We start from the raw sequence: 17,813 nt of genomic DNA, 5'->3' as shown, positions 1-17,813 counted from the left end.
TGTGTTTTGTATATGTCTATAACAGTCTTACTTCTGTATGCCCTAAATTCATTGTAATTTTAGGCCAGTCTTGTCTAATCTGGTTCTCTTCCTGATATATTCAATTATTATGATCATCCCCATTCAGTATGCCACTGATCATCTGGCTGAATGTAATGGGAGTTGTAGTTCAAAGCATTAGAGGACGATGGATTGGGGAAGGCTGTTTTGTTTATTCCAACTAAACCAAGCCAACTTGCCATTCTTTAAATACTAATGAGATGGGAATTCTGCATCTGTTAAATTGTCATCTGTAAGCACTTGATCATTTGCTTCTAGTTTTATGCAAGTCACTGCACTTATTTTTTTCATTAAATAATGACTTTATTAATTTCACTAATCTTAGGCCACCATAACTTATTTAATAGTACATGGAACAAAGTCTTGTCAGATTACTGGTCTATCTAGGCCATGATTTCTGAGGCAGGGATGTGCCAGGGTTTCAGGCAGGAGTCTTTCCAGCCCTATCTATTGAATCCAGGGATTCTGTATTTTGTATGTAGAGCTTGTGCTCTGGCACTGAGCTATTAAGACCTGTTGATAAACTTGTGTGCTTTAATTGAAATGTTTGAGTATTATTTTATGAATAGGCCCACATTATCAATCCAGTAAAGGATCCTTGTGGAAATAGAATCTCCTCTATGTAGAACATACAAGTATATGCATCCTTATGCACATTGTTATATCTATACAAATCTTGGTGAATTAGTTGTGTATCTTTGATGCAGATGGGGTTAGAATTCAACTCTAATATAGTTGTATTTTTATAGTTGAGTTTCTAATTCATATAGCAAGTTCATCTAAATTCTTGTTAGGCTCCCGTGACAAAACAGATTGTGCTCATAGTCCCTCAAGTCAATAGCCCACTTTTAAAAAAAGAGACTGGAGCCAGGAATTCAGTAAAGGACTGTGAACCAAAGGAGGCTCCCCTGTACCATTGCCTCCCAACTCTCTGGAGTAGCTTTTCAGAGTGTCTGGAGAGATGATCTGCAAAAATCCTCCCACCACTACCCTGCAGAGGAGCATTTTATGACCAGAGTTCTATTCACACCAGTTCTGAATTGAGCAATACATATATAGCAGGATGCTACGTTTCCCTGTGCAGAGATAATTAGATAAGCATTTATTATGTGAGTCTTGACATAGTCTGAAGTGTTACAAATCAGACACATATTGACCAACTCATTGACAACTAGGCATGAAGAAACAATGAGATATACAGTCTGGAAGATACTAGATTACTATGCCTGATTAAGTATTTACAATAAAGGACTGCTTTTGGACAAATTAAGTGGGAGATGCTTCTAAAATTGAAATGAATGGTATCAAGTCAACCTCCCATTGTTTTCAATCAAACAATGTTTTAAAACTACAGAGCGCTACGAAATAGTTACAACGGATAGCAGAGTAAATATTCTAATCACAAACAGCTTTCAGAAAAATCAGATACATAATTAGATATATTAGGAACATTTATTTATTTATTTATTTATAAATTTATTTGATTCCTGCCTCATCTTTCTCCTCTGGCAAATACTCAATCTCAAATAAATTTACAGTCATTTAGAAGTAATCCCATCGAGTTTAGGGAGCTGAGCTCTAAGGCTGCCTTCCTAAGCAACCTTACCACTGGGACTTACTTGCACTAACAGATGCTTTTTTTAGTATGTTTTCTCTTAGGCAACTTACAGTTTTCATAATGATCTCACCACTTTTTCAAGAAAAAGGTCATTCTTCATATTTTCCTTTTCATCAAGTTCAACCAGCATGTTGGCTATTCCCTCTTGCTGGCAATATACCAGAACCCAAATGGCTGTCAAATAGAACAGTTTATCAGGATTTTGGAAGATCCAGATTTTAAGAAATTCCTGATTCTGTGTTCACTGGAGTTTCGTCAGTTTATGGGTTTTGTTTCTAAAAGGAAATTGAAAGTGTTATCACCCCTCAGTACAGGTACAAGGCGTCTTTGGGTATAAATGGAAGGGCAATCATGTTTAAGTTCTTTATTGCAAAATAAATAGAAAGAAAAGAGAACAAGACAGCTGTGGGCCCCTGTGTAGTTTGATACTCTTCAATCTTCTCTCTGCTAATAGGACAAATTCTAGTCCGTTTAGCATTACTTCATTAATTTGCTAATTGAATCAATCCAAGCTTACAGTTCTAATACTTACAGATATAGACGTATGCTTCAATGTGCATATATATGGATATTGAATTTTAATTTTTGTTTTCCATTTTGCATTTATAATTACTTTCTGTGAAATATATTAATTACAAGGGGATGCAGTGGTGTCTGCTGAAAGGAGAGGAAGTCCTTCCCCGCATCAGAGCAATGGAAGGTCGTAGAGGCCGGCCACCAAATCCTGATAGACAACGCACTAAAGAGGAATCAAAAATGCGACGTCGCAAAGGTCGGCCACCAAATATTGGTAGCACTGAATTCCTTGACAACACAGACGCTAAACTTCTAAGAAAGTTACAAGCCCAAGGTAAGGGTTTTATTACTGATTTTTTTCCAATTCAATGACAGAAGTATTGATGGAAAATTAATATTCTAATTTTTAGAGGAAGTACTTGGCATATATATCTATTAATATGCATTGCATCATTATATAAGTACATTACATTTCTCTATTACTCAAATGTTCTGTGACAACAATTTTATGTATTCTTTTTAAAAAGTTTGTAATCAGAAGGATTTGGCATAACATTCCACCTTATTCTTATGTTCAAGATGCTGAACACTAATGTCAGAATACTGTATTTCAGTGTATTATTCATTTACTACCGATGGATTAAGGTATGCAGAAACATTTTTGCAAGTATTAAAAGTAGAATAATGCAACCCAATTAAACAACTGTGAACATTTGCTTAATTTTCTTAAGTTGTAAGTATCAATTTTAAATTTATCTCATTATATCATTTGAAGAGTCTTTTGCAAAGGCTGAAATAGTGTTGATTGTGGTGAAAACTCTCAGACAATTATAGTATTTTTCTGGATGCTGCCAGTGGGACCATTCTAGTTTCCCACTTTTCATAGAGGGATTATAGAAAAATTTGGAGGAATTTTGCAACAAACTACTGTGTCATTTTTTAAAAAATTAGATCTTCCATGAAATAATTGCAGAGGCTGGGAGTTGCTAATATAGACTTATATCCACTTACCTGATTAATTAATAGAGAAGGTATCTATCTGTCTAACAGTTCTGTATAAAAAAAATGAAGCAATGGGGCCTTCCTTGAAATCTCAGCAGGAGGCAGCATCTGGCTAAGGCTGTATGAACTTGGAAACTAAGCACAGCCAAGCTGGGTTAATGCTTGGATGAGAGATTATTAGAGAAATCATGACCATAGGCTAGCCTGGGAAATTGAGAAACATCACCGAAGGAGGCAGTGCAATCCTGTTGTCAAGGGGAAAAAAAACCTTCCTGGACATGTCATCAGCAGTTGAGCTTGACTCAAACAAGACTTTACTTACTCCCCCCGGAATGGAGCTAAAGAACATGGAGCCCACTTACTTGCATTGGCAAGTGGGATTAGGCAATTCAAACAGCTTGCTTTAGTAGATATACCTTAACTGAATTTAAGATATTAATGTAACGTAACATTTCATAATAACGCTTCCCACAAACAGAACTTTGGATTTGAAAGAGAAAACATCTTTTTGGTGCCTGGGAGTACTTACGTAGCATCTGTCAGCGATTCCTTAAAGCAACTGTGGCTTACCTCAGGACCATACAGCCGTCCTCTGTGGCTCTCATGCAATCCCAGAAAAGATGTGTTTGGTTTAAGGAGCTGTAACAGGTGCTGCGCAGCCCAAATATTTGCTTATATGTCAGTAGTTTACTTGATAAAAGTTATGCTTTTACCTTTTTTCTAATATGTTTGGCAGTGTTAATTCCTTTTATGCAATTGTGCTTTTCCTTCTGTTACTAATTTTACAAGTACGCATTTGCTCTGTCCCTAATCAAATCGCCTTTGCCACTTTTCACACGGTGAAGAAATTATTGCGAGTATATAACAAATAAGTATTTATACTTAAAATTTTCTTTTAACCTATGATTACGTTTCTGTATTTTTAACATAACAGCTGTAGAGGATCTTTTGTTTTGATCATATTCTACTACAGGCTCACACAACTCATAGAGGGGAAAGGGCCAGATGAATTGCATTGAAACGAATACCTTAAAAATAATCACAGGCCACAAAGGAATAGCTGGCATGGTGATCAGCTGTTTGGTGGCTAGCGGCTTGGTGACAGTGCTGGAGTTGGCAGTGTCAGTGAGGCCTGGAGGCACTGAGCAGCTTGTCTTTCGGGGTGGAGGTGGCTGTGAAAAACTAGGTGTTGGCGGCAGATCCTTCCTGGCAGCAGCGATATTTGGTGGCGGTAGATTTGTTAAGTTTTCAAAAAATGCTGGTGGGCCACACAAGGGTCTTTGGCAGGCCACATGTGGCCCATGGGCCATATGTTGTGCAGGCCTGTTCTAGTAATTGCTGTGTCAAATTTGACTTGCAGACCTATGCATAAGCACATGCAGAGAAATATATACCAGTTTGGATAGATAAAGGATGTCTTCAGTCTGCTAAAGATTTACAGAACATGACCTAGCTACTTGTGTTTGTGTTTGTAAAATATGCAAATTCTTACAAAACCTCACTTTGGACAATTTTAATGAAAAAGTTTAGTATTACACTGAACCATTAAAAATACTGGCAGCCCTCGACTTACGACCATTCACTTAAAGACTGTTCAAAGTTAATGACAGTACTGAAAAAAGTGACTTACGACCTGTCCTCACATTTACGACCATCGCACTATCCCCGTGGTCACATGATCAAAATTTGGATGCTTGGCTACTGGCATGTATTTATGACAGTTGCAGCATCCCAGGAGTCATGTGATTGTTATTTGTGACCTTCCCCAGGGACCTCCAACAAGCAAAGTCAATGGGGGAAGACAAATTTGCTTAATGACCATGGCAAAAAAGGTTGTAAAATTGGGCAGGACTCATTTAACGACTGCATTGCTTAGTGATGAAAGTTCCGGGCCCAGTTGTGGTCATAAGTCAAGGACTGCTGTAATTGCCTCCTTAAGGATGAGGAGATGCCTTAAACAGAATTTTGGTAGCTGAAGAACCCCACAAGTCCTTCCCAAGGCTGCATTTGTGTCTGTATTTTCTCCTGGCTTTTTACCCCAAGGGACAGTAGGTCTGTAGGTGTGTTGCAAAGGAATGAAAGGAAGTTTTACCTTCTAATCTTGGGTCTTGAGCTCTTGGCTTATGATCACTTTTCAAGGGGAAAGAATGGTTCTCATCCATATTTCTGCTACTTGTGTGTTTGTAGATATGCCTCACAATGTAACCAATGCTGCAGAGCTTGGCTAAATCCTCTAACACTTAGGGGAGAAGAATAATTATCCAGCCTTTGGCACATTCTTCAGAGCACGTGCCAGTGGTCTGGATGTTCTCACTTCAGTAGCTTCTGATTCCATAAATTGGCACATATGTTATAGTTTCAGAGGATATATCTGTGGGTAAAAATGCTCTGCCACTAATTCTAGTCTTGGGGTTTATTTTGTTTTTGTAATGTGACTTGTCTTGACCACTAAATATTGCTGTTTTGCTTATAAATATTGTATTAAATACTTGCAGTAAGCATAGATATGTAATGTAACCATTTCATAACTGTTCCATGGTTGATTTTTCAAATAGCCCAGCTTTTCTAATAGATATAGCTGCAGGAAAGGAAGATTCACTGATAGAAACCTCCACTGTGCATGTCTGTGTGTGAGTTTGCCCATAGGGACTGAGATAATTCCCTCCATTGACAGACCATCCATGTGTGAAAAGGAGCTAGTTGCATAGCAGAGAGGAAGCATATGATTGTCTACTAAACTATTTTGCAAAGCTGTTTGTTAATGTAATGCCAAGAATACAAGTAACCAGGAAGCAGATATGTACTTCTGTTGTGCTTCTTGAGATTCCTCCTTCCTCACGTGCTTTGCTCCCCGACACGTTGTCACACGGGAATTCAGCTTGCCTCTGTTACACATGCACCACGATCACCCTGAAATGGCAGCCAACAAACAACTGTGGGAAAATAATAGTTTCAAACTATTACATGGCAAGTAAGAATTCCACTCCATGTAGTTCCCAAATCACAAGAAAGAATAGTTGCACATTATTCTTCATTTCTCAGACCTTAGCCCAAGTATTGTTTCCATTTCTGGGAATCACACCTAAAGAAGGATTCAGAGAAAGGGAGCGAGGATGATCAAGAGACTAGAAAGTAAGCCCTCTGAAGAGAGATGGAAGGAACTGGATATGTTTAGCCTTGAAAAGGGATACAATAGCACTTTTCAATTACCTAAGATGATATCACAGTGGCAAAATCAGGATCTGCTCTCTTTCATTCCAGAGGGCAGGTTCAGAATAATGGATGGCAGGGACAGGAAGGAAGATTTCACTATAGGACAGCCAAGCTGACTTCTAATCTCTTGACCAGCAACTCAAAAAAATTGCTCCGGTGTTCTTCCAGAATCTAAGTAACAGTCCATATTATTTTAATACTTCTTAAATTACCCAAAGTAAAAAAAAAAAAAAAAGAAGTGAAGGTTTGGTATTTGCAGTTTCACACTTTTCCTTGAGGTATTAACAAAGTAACAAATATTTGTATGAAATCACAGTAAGGATTTCCTCAGTGCTGAGTCACCTATTTTATTATTATTATACCTATTTTCCTTTTTTTTTTAATCTCTCCATTTGTCCCACTGTCCTTGTGTCAATAAGTAATCTTTATTATACTGCAAGTGTTTCCCCTTTGTGTTCCAGAAATCGCTAGACAAGCAGCACAAATCAAGCTTTTGAGAAAAATTCAGAAACAAGAGCAGGCCCGAGCTGCCAAGGAAGCAAAAAAACAGCAAGGTCAGTATTACCCATCTTCTTAAGAACCTTACAGTTTTTGAAACCACAGATATTATGTTTCCATTATCCTGACTGTTATTTACTGCCGACATGTTTTTGTCTTATTCTTAGCTATAATGGCTGCAGAAGAAAAAAGGAAGCAAAAAGAACAGATAAAAATAATGAAACAGCAGGTAATTTATGTCTTTCAGGTTGCAACTATACGCATTGCAAAATGTATTATTCTGGTGGTGTGTGTGTGTGTGTGTGTGTGTGTGTGTGTCTGTAGTGGAATTATCACTTGAAAACTCATTCTGCTTTGCTCTGGCTCAGCTTGATAATTTGATGATCCATAACGCATTATGGAAAAAAGTGCATTTCAAGCATGAAGATGTGCCATCACCTGCAAATTTTACAGATAAAGTTGCATTTAAAGGGGAAAAAAGAGGAAAGGTAAAAGAAAAAGAGAGGGAATGTATAATTGTGAGTTTCTATCCAGTGATACACAAAGTCTATCCTTGTGCATAAGGGAACATTTTGTTCCTTCATTTCTCCTGCCCACCCCTCCCTCCAAGCCTCCAGGATCGATTTGGGAGAGTTCAGAAGGCTGCAAAGGGACAAAAATCTGGTACTGACAGAGAGTTCAAAGGCTTGTTATCTTTACTAGTGCATCAGATAATATATTCCTCCAATTTTGAAGGGCTGGGCTATCATGAAATTAGACTCCTTTTTAACTGTGTTAACTGTGACCAAAAAAATCCTTACCCAGCAATCACTAAGGGAGGAGACATGAGCAAACGAATACTTGTTCAGGTGCAGTGTCAGATAAAGTTTATGACAGGAAAAAAATGTGCCACTCTTCATCCTAATCGTGTGTGTGTGTGTGTGTGTGTGTAATTTTTATTGAAGAAGAATTTTGTACAGAATTAAAAACTACAGAAATGTAAAAAGAAAATTAGAAAAGAGAAAAAGGTATGAAAAAATAGAAGAAAAAGTGAAAAACACTGAAAGTCAAGGAAAAGAAAAAGAAAAATATTTTAACAAGTGACTTCCAATCTTTGCAGCAGTTACAAACATGGTTAATACTGTTTCCACCCTCCCAAATTACACACTATGGCTCCCTTCTTCCCATAAACAACACTTTTTAATCAGTAAATCCCAAAATTACCAATTCATTTTTGTCCATTTTCAGGAAAAAGTCCGTAAAGGGTTTCTAGTCTTTTATACAAGTAGTTATTGCTCCTTCCATAATCAAGCAGGTCATTACCTAGCTGGGTAATGAAACGTTTGCAAGAAAAGAACCAAGCTCAGAGAACCCCAAGGACTCCACAGTTCAACCCTGAGCTACACATATTGGCAAGCAGGTCAATTTAGCCATTTCAGCACATTCTGCCATCTTTGAAGTCCGTTCCTCCATTGTGGGTATTTCTGTATTTTTCTATCTTTGTGCATATAGTCCATAAGTCCTAGTAAAAGAAGTTCTGGTTTCAATTGAATATTAAGTTTTAAAATTCTCTGCATCATCATGTACCTTTGCATCAATATTTTTTTGCTTTTATGCCAGTCTACCATGCATGGTAAAATGTCTGTTCATGCTTTTCACATTACCAGCAACAGTTTAGAAGTACCTTTATACATCTTAGATGTTTCTCTGGTGACATATACCAATGATACATCATTGTATAGAAATTCTCTCTTAAATATAAGACAATGTGAATTTCAGTCCTTCTAACCACATACATTCTTCATCCTAATCCTAAATTTATTACATAGAATTTATTTTCTTTGTACATTATATTCTCAGTTAATTCACAATTATTAATAACAATTTACCATCAGCTCTTGAGGCTGTGAAATGTTAGAGATCTTAGCAGCAACTTGTGGGATGTCTAGATCAAATTATGCCATGTCTGAAATGAAGAAATTTACGATACATTCCTACTCAGAAGCGAATCCCTCTGTATTGGTTATAGCTTGCTTCTATTAAGAGACATGGTGGGGATAGCAATGATTTTAATAAAATTGGTCAGTAATGTGGCTAATATTGCTGGGTGTTCTACTAAATATACAGGGAAAACAAAACTCTTAGAAAAGCCTTGTTTTTCAGTATTAGAATACATGTTATCTGGGCTCTCATTTGTTTTAGGCCAAAGTTGAGACCTTTGAGCTGCCAGTGCATCATAGAAAAACTTTATTTTCAAGCATCTGGGCCATTTTCTTAGTAGCTTTGACTGTAGCTCGCAGAGGGTCCCCATTCCACTCTAGCACAATGCCTGGAAGTCCCCAGCCGTTTAGAAAGATACTGCAGTCTTCAGGTTTCATCGGTGTGACAGGTGTCATCGCATGACCTGGTTATTGCATATGGAATCATTGTGGCTGGTCTCTTTCAGTGAAATACGATGGAATAATAGCAGACAGGAAATGTAGGTGGGAGGCTTTGCCTGGACTGGATGGGCTTGGGTAGAAGTCTGCTGCTCAGCTATGGCAGCAGGGTATATAGTCCATTATTACTGCTGCTTCAAATAAATGAAAGCCTTTCTTGTTGCAGGAAAAAATTAAGAGAATTCAGCAAATCCGAATGGAAAAAGAGCTTCGGGCTCAGCAAATATTAGAGGTATAACCAACTTTTAATGGGAAATGAAAAGAAGGGCTCTTACAAGAATTTAACAGTCTTGTGTCAGGATTGCACTCTCTTGCAGAAATTTCAGTCCATAGATTTAACTGTGGCTCCCAAGCTGTGAATGTTTATTTTTTAAATGGATATAAAACCATTTGACAGGACAATTCATATGTACAGGATTTCTTGAAGGGAATTATTAGTTTGTTGCCAACATCCCATTCCACTCAAAGGAATCCTATTGCTCTTTAAAGAGCAACACATTTAATAGGATATAATACACTTTAATGTACTAGGCTCGACTTTGTAAGGTGCATCAGGTTCACCAGAGGCATCCAATGAAGTGGATTGAACTCTTATGAAATCTTATGCCGCAATAAACACATTCATGTTGAGGATGCAACAGGTAAATTCACTCATGCTCGCATGCATGCACGTGCACACACATGCACACAGGGTTGTTCTGATGCAGTTATTAGCTTAACATACTCTGAGTGGATCCAGAATTATTTTCACTCACTGGATGCTGTTGCTGGAGGAAAGGGGGAGACAGTTTGGCCAATTCCTCCTCATCCCAATATGCCCTGTGTCTCCTATGATGTGACCATCCAGAACAGTGTGAAAGTAGGCACTACTTATCTAGTCCTGTAGATATTGGAAAGCTAAATGACAAAGGCCACAGAAGGGAAATATAATTTGGCTGAGTCATCAGAACAAACAAGGTTTATTAAGAAAGTATCTTTAAGGCTGATACTTGAACAGCATGATTTTAATCTTAAATAATGTGCATGTTTATACTTCCAAGAGATGTATGAATCTGTGTATTGTAAAGAGTTGGTTTGTATATTATATTTATACTATGTTTAGCTAAACTGAAGAAAATTGAAATTTAAGATTCTTGTTTCAGATTTCCATTTCTGATCTTTCTGGCAACAGATTTCTTTTTAGTCTCAGTTGTCATACTTGTTGTTCAGTCATTAACCAGAGAAAATGTGGTTCTGATAATATGCCAATAAGATGTTATTTTTTTAAACACTGACTTAATTAAGTCCTCAAAACTGTACCCACAGATTAGGTTTATTCAGGGAATAAAAAATATCATTCATCATTAGTCGTTCATTTGTTTGTAAACATGCCACTTCAAGCAAAAAGTTTAAAAGTTCGGTAGTGCCAGCCATGTTTTAAGATGACATGTCGTTATATATGATGTTTTCCTAGATTGTACATATATAGGCTTTCCTCTAGAAAAAAAATCAATTGAATGACTCCCAACACAAAAAAGTACTGAGGAAGAAATCTGTTATGATGTGTACATGGTGTGTAGTATTGTTTCGCACCTTGTGAAGCATGAAGCCTTATTGCTGGTCTGAGATTATTTTCAAGCTGTAGCAGTTCTGTTGCATGACCTTGGGACCTGTTTTGCATGCACAGGCTAAAAAGAAAAAGAAGGAAGAAGCAGCAAATGCCAAATTATTGGAGGCCGAGAAACGAATAAAGGTTAGTTTAGAGAAGCATCAGAGTTTTTATTTTCCAACCATTTAAAAAATGAATTGTATGATCATACAAATCAAATCTGATAATGTATCCAAAAAAAAAATTGAAAGAAATTAACACAATCTTATTCTGAATGTTTTGCTCTGTATACATATATGTGTGTGTCTTTCTGTGTTTTGTGTGTGTGCATATATAGTCTGTAAAAACACAGTAGGTTTTTAGGCATATGTTTCTGACATTCACTTCTGTATATGTATATATATAAGTAATAGTCATGAAAACAATTAAAAGTGCATGCACTGTTCTTCAAAAAAAGCATGATCCATTAAATAAATGCATAGCTTTACATTTAGATTGAGGCCAGGATCCCAAAAGTGATGCATTGCCTTCTGTGTAAATCAGAGATTTTCAGGTTCCCTCTTGCTGCCAATCTCCCTCCTCATTGTTGCACCTAAAAGCTCCTCTTTAAGTCTAGAGAATTATCCAGTGTAGCACTGGAGAGTCAGCAATAGAAGGATGAGGGGGAAATGGATTATTCCTCTGGATCTGAGGCAAGTCTCAAAGACACATGCAAAGGACTCTGGCTCAAGTCACTGGATTTGTTCCAAATTTACCATGTTGCTGTTGGAAGGAGCTTAGTCCATGGAAAAAGAATTGGACCATGAAGGTCACAGAAGTTTTCTTCTGTTCATGCAAGTTTGTTTGGTTACTAAAGCAGAATGTTTGAATCCTACTTTATTCCCATCAGACTTTGGGTGATAGCTGCATACAATCTGCATGTTTGTATAGAATATGAAAACCTTGTTTTCTGTTAATCTTGTTGCCTCATTCTTGATCTCAGCATGGTTTGATAACCACTGTAGTACATCTTCCATATATTCTGTTTTCAAGGTATCCAACAAGTCATTTCAGGTTATTAGCAAAATAAATTAAAGTAGAAGGATTAAATTTTAAAAACATGGATTTTTACTTTGTTATGGTAGAAAAGTCATCTTTGGTTGATAGTAACATTTTTTTTTTAGATTTTTTATCCCACCTTTACTATGTTTATAAATAACTCAAGGCGGTGAACATACCTAATACTCCTTCCTCCTTCTATTTTCCCCACAACAACAACCCAGTGAGGTGAGTTGGGCTGAGAGAGAGCAACTGGCCCAAAGTCACCCAGCTGGCTTTCACGCCTCAGGCGGGACTAGAACTCACAGTCTCCTGCTTTCTAGCCTGGTACCTTCACCACTAGACTAAACTGGCTCTTTTATCATTTTATAATTTATAATTGTATAAATTAAACATTTATCAGATACTTGATTTTTTTCATATTTTAAGGAAAAGGAAATGAGGAGACAGCAAGCTGTTCTTCTGAAACATCAGGTATGTATCCAGAATTTAATTTAAAGAAATAGAAATTCTATTTTTAAATGAACACCTAAAGAATTTGGAGGACAAATCTTCAAATGTTCTCTCATATATATACTTATTGTACTTAAATAAGTATAAATATATGTAAACATTTTACTTAAATGTTTTCATTCACCTTATGGGTAAAGGGCTTTGCTTTGGTATGGGATCTTGGGGGGAGGGGGGAATTATAAAGTGCTTTTTGACTCTGTGATTTCTGTTTCATAATATTGTGCCAACTCTTTCTACCAGGAGTTGGAGAGGCATAGACTAGATATGGTATGGGTATGTTTACTTTTGTACATCTAACACCGCATTGTGATTTGGTTGTGATATGGTTGTCATAGCAATGCATAAAATGTAGCACTGGCTGCTGTCATATTACATACTGCTGCATGGCTTTCCAGCACAGTGCATTGCATACATCTGCTTGTCTTGTCTGTAAAAGAAAAGAACACGACTTACCTGAAACTTATTATAAATTGACCCATCTGAGCCGTACGTGAGGCTGTTGCCTTGAGACAGAATCTTCTTTGCTGTAGTATCAAGCTGGACTACTGTACATAGTTAGGGTTCAAATTCGTATGACCCCACACTTGCATATTCAATTTATAATAGGTTACCGGTGATTTTCACTAGGCCATTTGTGCACATGATTTGGGGAATAATATTCAATTTATTTAACGCTGACGTAAAAGAGCAATACGATTTTCAAATTACTTCAGTGTTGCACAACTGAAAAAGCTCAGTTTGAAATGACTGAAGAGTATGCAGTCTTTGGGGTATATCAAAATAAACCCACACGATTTTGGTCTCTAGATAAACCTTTGTCATTTTTTCCCCCATTGTGCTCTAGTTCAGGACTAACCCGACATTAACCTAATGCTGGGTGCAGCTTCTTTGGCTTGCCTTAGAGGGACAGCCCGTAGGACTCTCTCTGTGCATTCCTGCTCAAGTACGGCTAGCGCATTGGAAGCCAGTTTTCAAACAAACAGGTTGATTTCCATTGATTGGCTTCAGCTGTTCACTGTATCCCCAGCAATATAGACCCAAATGAATGTTTATAGCCAATGTGTAGCCCAAATGGTTTTTGAATTTTTTTTAGAAAAGTAACTTTTGATTATTTTCCAAAGTTATCTGCATTACAGTTTTTAAAAATTTAATTGGCCACTCAGCGAGCGACTGCAAACTTCCTATTACAGCAGATGTAAGGTAACTGACCTGTTCCAGCCAACCATTATGCTTTTTGTTCGGCCAGCTTCTGAAGGAGCCTCACAACTGACCATAAGTAAATCTGTACGCTTCTGTTTTACACTGTCTCCATGTTCATCGCTTTACCTTTTTGCTTTCAGTTGTACTTGTATTTGCTTTCTAAACCTGAACTAAAACATGCACAGACTTGCTGTACCTTTTATTTAGCATACCCCCTGACTTGTCTGTTAATGCTAAACATGTCCTGTTGAGCTCTGGAAATAAAAAAACAAAACAAATATAAACTCTTACTTGCAGTAGTACTTTGTTCTAATTTGATTTGATTGAACAGGAACGGGAAAGAAGAAGGCAGCATATGATGCTGATGAAAGCTATGGAAGCACGTAAAAAAGCAGAAGTAAGTATCAAGGTCTGATGTAGACTGGTTCTGCCTCCCTCCCTCCCTCCCTCCCTCCCTTCCAGTATTCTAATTTTTTTTTTTTTTTAATCTGGTTTTATCAAACTTTTTAAGGACAAAAGGTAGCTTAGCTGCAGTTGGTAAATCTACTGTCTGTCTTTCATTTTGTCATTAGATCATTTCGTGTTCCTAAATTTTACCTGCAAATGCAGTGATATTCCCTGCCTCCCCCCGATTTGAATATAGTACTTTCCCTTAAGTTTGCTGATTTTGCCATTCCCCCCCCCCCCGCCCCAGAGGCAGATGTAGCTGGTCCTCCTTTGTGATTTCTATACAAAGCTCTGAAATAAATGAAAATTATAGATGTTTATTTCCCTCCTTGCTTGATCTAATCTGTCATATACAAGAGACAAATGGAACTCTGGATTACATTTGGCATGGAATGTACACCAAACAATTTCAGTTAGTGCTGTTTGGTTCCATGTGGCTGAGTTTTCTTTAACTAATAGATGTTGTAGGGGCCTGAACTGGATTGGGACCAGGACACAGTCTTGTGCAGAATCACAGCTGTTGACAATAGGAGGAAACTTTTATTCATCCCAGTGTTGTCAAACACTGTCGAATATAATAAACAAGTATTTTAACTTTAGGCAATGTTAGATTTTCTGGATCGTAATCAGGAATGCTTCAGTGAAAATAAGAGCTGAAAGGCAGTTTAATCAGCTTGATTTTCCTGTGTAATGCAGCTATAAATAACCGTTAAAAAGGAAAGACTCCTTCAGATCAAACTTGTCTCCTAGTCTCTGTATAGACACTTCCACAGAGTTTTTCAGCAATAGTATGCAAGTAGTGGGATTTCCTGGTGGCCTCCTATCCATGGTAGTAACCAAGTTTGATCTGGATTATTTTTTCATAGCGAGCATGTGTGAATCTCAATCCCTCTCTGTGCGAATTAAACTCAAAGACATATTCCGATGTCTGCAATGAGCAAGGATATATAGAGAAGCTCCTTGGCAGACGGTAATGTGAAAAACTTTATCTAAAGGCGAAAGTTGGGCAATTACTAATATACCATTCTTACCACTAGCAATCTTGTCAAATAATAAATAACACTGTGTCAACTGTTAGAAGTTCAAAATATCAAATATTAATGCTGGTTCCAGATTCCGAAGTATGAATTTTACATTTGCAAATATGTTTCAGAATTAAGCCAACTTTTAATAAAATGTTTCTCACAGTATTGCTAAATAGCAAGTGCTAACAGTTACAGATCATATTAAATAGCCACTATGCATAGGCTATAAAATAAAGCAAGGGCAATTAGATTCAAATACAGGATGCAACATTATTGATACATCCCTAATACTGGGGTTGATTAATTTAAAATGTTTAAAAGATCCTTCAGTTTTAATTCTCCTAATTTCAAAGACCAGTAATCCTTTAAACCCAACTGAAAGTACTGAAAGCAAAGATAATTAAATAAAATACGCTACACATTTAACTATTTGTAGCGGAAAAGGATCTATATCAACTCTGATTAATTGCAAAAAGTTAAAACAAAAATCCTTACCAAAAATGTGCAACTTTAAATACTACTAAAGGCAAACCTCTGTGAATTAGTGCCTTGGTCATCCACATTCGGTAGATAGCCCGTTGGGAGCAGATCTCAGATTCTGGAAATTTCGACCAGTTGAGAACCAGTCAGTGGGGCCATCATATTGGTATGGTCAACAAGAAAGAGATGTTTTGGATGCTTGGAGTATGTAAATCGTCACATATTATATTTATTCAAGCCTCTGCCTTTTTTCTTAGAGCCACTAAATCTTCAGACGGTTGCACCCAGAAATTTATCTTCATTTTCCTTCTATGAACTCTATAACAAAGTGCTACAATTGTACCACAGGTTCTTCCTTCCCTCCAACTCCCTCCCAGTAACTCTCAGAGGATCAATAAGCAACAAAAGGTTGTTAAACATGCATTTATCACTAAGCAGCCCTGTCAGCAGTTTTGTCGGCAGTCATAATATGGAAGCGTATCTCAGGTTTTGGAAGTTGTCTAATAAGCAGTTTGAAAGCAGAATTAAATTCACAGCACCCGAGTGAGTCTTGTGCTCTGAATATTCCATGACTGAAGATTTATACCACCTGGTTGCCTATTGAACATATCATGGGGGAATCTAGACCTAGTTTTACTTAACAAAACTCATCTTTCAGTTTTAAGTGTTCTGTGTATACGCTTTGACCATTTAAAATCGATAAAACCAAATGCAGGAGCCAAGAATGTTTTATTAATTGGAAGAGGGGGTAAGTAATGCTGCGGGATGATTAGGCATAATTTTTCGAGCCCAGGATTGAATAAACAATACAGTTTAGGAGTACGCCATGTCGGTTTTCCCTTGTAGGTTCTGTTTTGCCCAGCCCACCCAGCATAATGGCTCCCCTGGGCAATGCCACGCTGCAACAATATGGGTTATTTAAGCAGTTTTCCATGTTCAAGTAATACGTACAGATTGCCCTGGAATTTAATGAGTACAATTCTGCTCAGCCAAGGATGCAGTAGGGTGCAGACTGGCTGTGCATGCATAAATATACTGAGCATTTCCACATTGTCCAGCATCAGTGCGTTCCTTCACAGTGTAGCTTCACAATGCAAGATTTCTTTGCACAATACACAAGGGGAAAGCAATGTTTATTTTGTATTTCGGGCCCCTTCCACATGGGTACCAGCTTTGCAGCACCCCCCTGCCCCCTCCTTGTGGTTTCCTCCCTTCAAAAAGCAAAACATGAGCAAGCCAAAATTCAGCGGGCCCTTGTACACAATAGAGTTGCCCATCGGAGCATCCAGAAAACAAAGGGGGAATAGCAGCAAGGTGCTTTAAGGGGATAGGAAAGCCGCAGGAGGCAAGAGGAAACAGACAATTCTTCCAATAGAAAACCACCTGCACCACAGCTACAAGAGGAATGGCTGCAAGACACTATTTGCAGGATTTGCCAGAAGGCCTGTGATGTCATCAGGACATTGAAGGGCATCTATTAGTCATGCATCTAGCATCCAGACCTATCCCTATCTCTCTCCCTACTATAAATGGTAACACGGGCAGAGATAACCAATGCTTGGCAGAGGGAGTAAATAGAGCTTTTATCATTCTATGTTTACCTGTCCAGTTGCCTTCCAGGAACTGATCAATACAGTATTTTTTTAGTCCTGTCTTTCTGCACAGACCCTGTGAGCAGCCAGCTTATCTACCTTAGCTTCATACCATTTTAGTATTAGTGGGGGAAGATGAGAGTGTAATTGAAATGTACGAGTAAATACTGCATATCCGTACTACTTTGAGAGCAAAAGTTCATAGATAAAAGACTATGTTAAGGGGAAAGTGTCCTTTTGTTGGTTACTTAATACGGGTAGTTCTCAATGACCACAATTGGGACTGGAAACTCTGTCGCTAAGTGCTGCAGTCGTTAGGTGAAACATCACGTCACCACGCCAGCCTTATGTCACTTTGCTGCAGTTGTTAAGCAAATCACCCACGGTCGTTAAGTGAGACATCATGTGATTGTGACTTGTGATTTTACTGCCAGCTTCTCCATTGACTTTGCTTCTCAGAAGCCAGCTGTGAAGGTCACAAATGGCGATCACGTGACGGTGGGGTGCTGTGATAGTCGTAAATGCGCTCTAGTTGCAAAGCACCTGAATCACAATTACGTGACCGCAGGGACACTGCACCAGTCTTAAGTTCAAGGACCAGTCGTA

The 17,813-nt window shown here is 37.9% G+C and overlaps 1 protein-coding gene across 23 annotated transcripts in view; it reads left to right on the top strand.

Moving 5' to 3' along the window:
• BAZ2B (bromodomain adjacent to zinc finger domain 2B) overlaps nt 1-17,813 on the top strand; it is a 214,393-nt gene that overhangs the window by 162,782 nt on the left and 33,798 nt on the right. For 14 of the 23 annotated variants that reach the window (XM_088146600.1, XM_088146596.1, XM_088146605.1 and 11 more), the window contains 8 exons: nt 2,318-2,528; nt 6,871-6,963; nt 7,075-7,136; nt 9,491-9,556; nt 10,991-11,056; nt 12,380-12,424; nt 12,704-12,736; nt 13,995-14,060. In XM_088146600.1, coding sequence (XP_088002726.1) covers nt 2,318-2,528; nt 6,871-6,963; nt 7,075-7,136; nt 9,491-9,556; nt 10,991-11,056; nt 12,380-12,424; nt 12,704-12,736; nt 13,995-14,060 — 642 coding nt within the window. The remainder of the gene's footprint in view (nt 1-2,317; nt 2,529-6,870; nt 6,964-7,074; nt 7,137-9,490; nt 9,557-10,990; nt 11,057-12,379; nt 12,425-12,703; nt 12,737-13,994; nt 14,061-17,813) is intronic. The other 9 variants (XM_088146603.1, XM_088146597.1, XM_088146610.1 and 6 more) reach the window with 2 other exon arrangements.

Source organism: Python bivittatus, unplaced genomic scaffold (assembly GCF_059951505.1).
Source record: "Python bivittatus isolate LINGU-HERP-01145 unplaced genomic scaffold, Pbiv_v1 ctg000480_np1212, whole genome shotgun sequence".
NCBI classification, from domain to species: Eukaryota; Metazoa; Chordata; class Lepidosauria; order Squamata; family Pythonidae; genus Python; species Python bivittatus.
The sequence above is the reverse complement of the archived record's forward strand: the minus strand, read 5'-3'. Positions and strand labels throughout refer to the sequence as shown.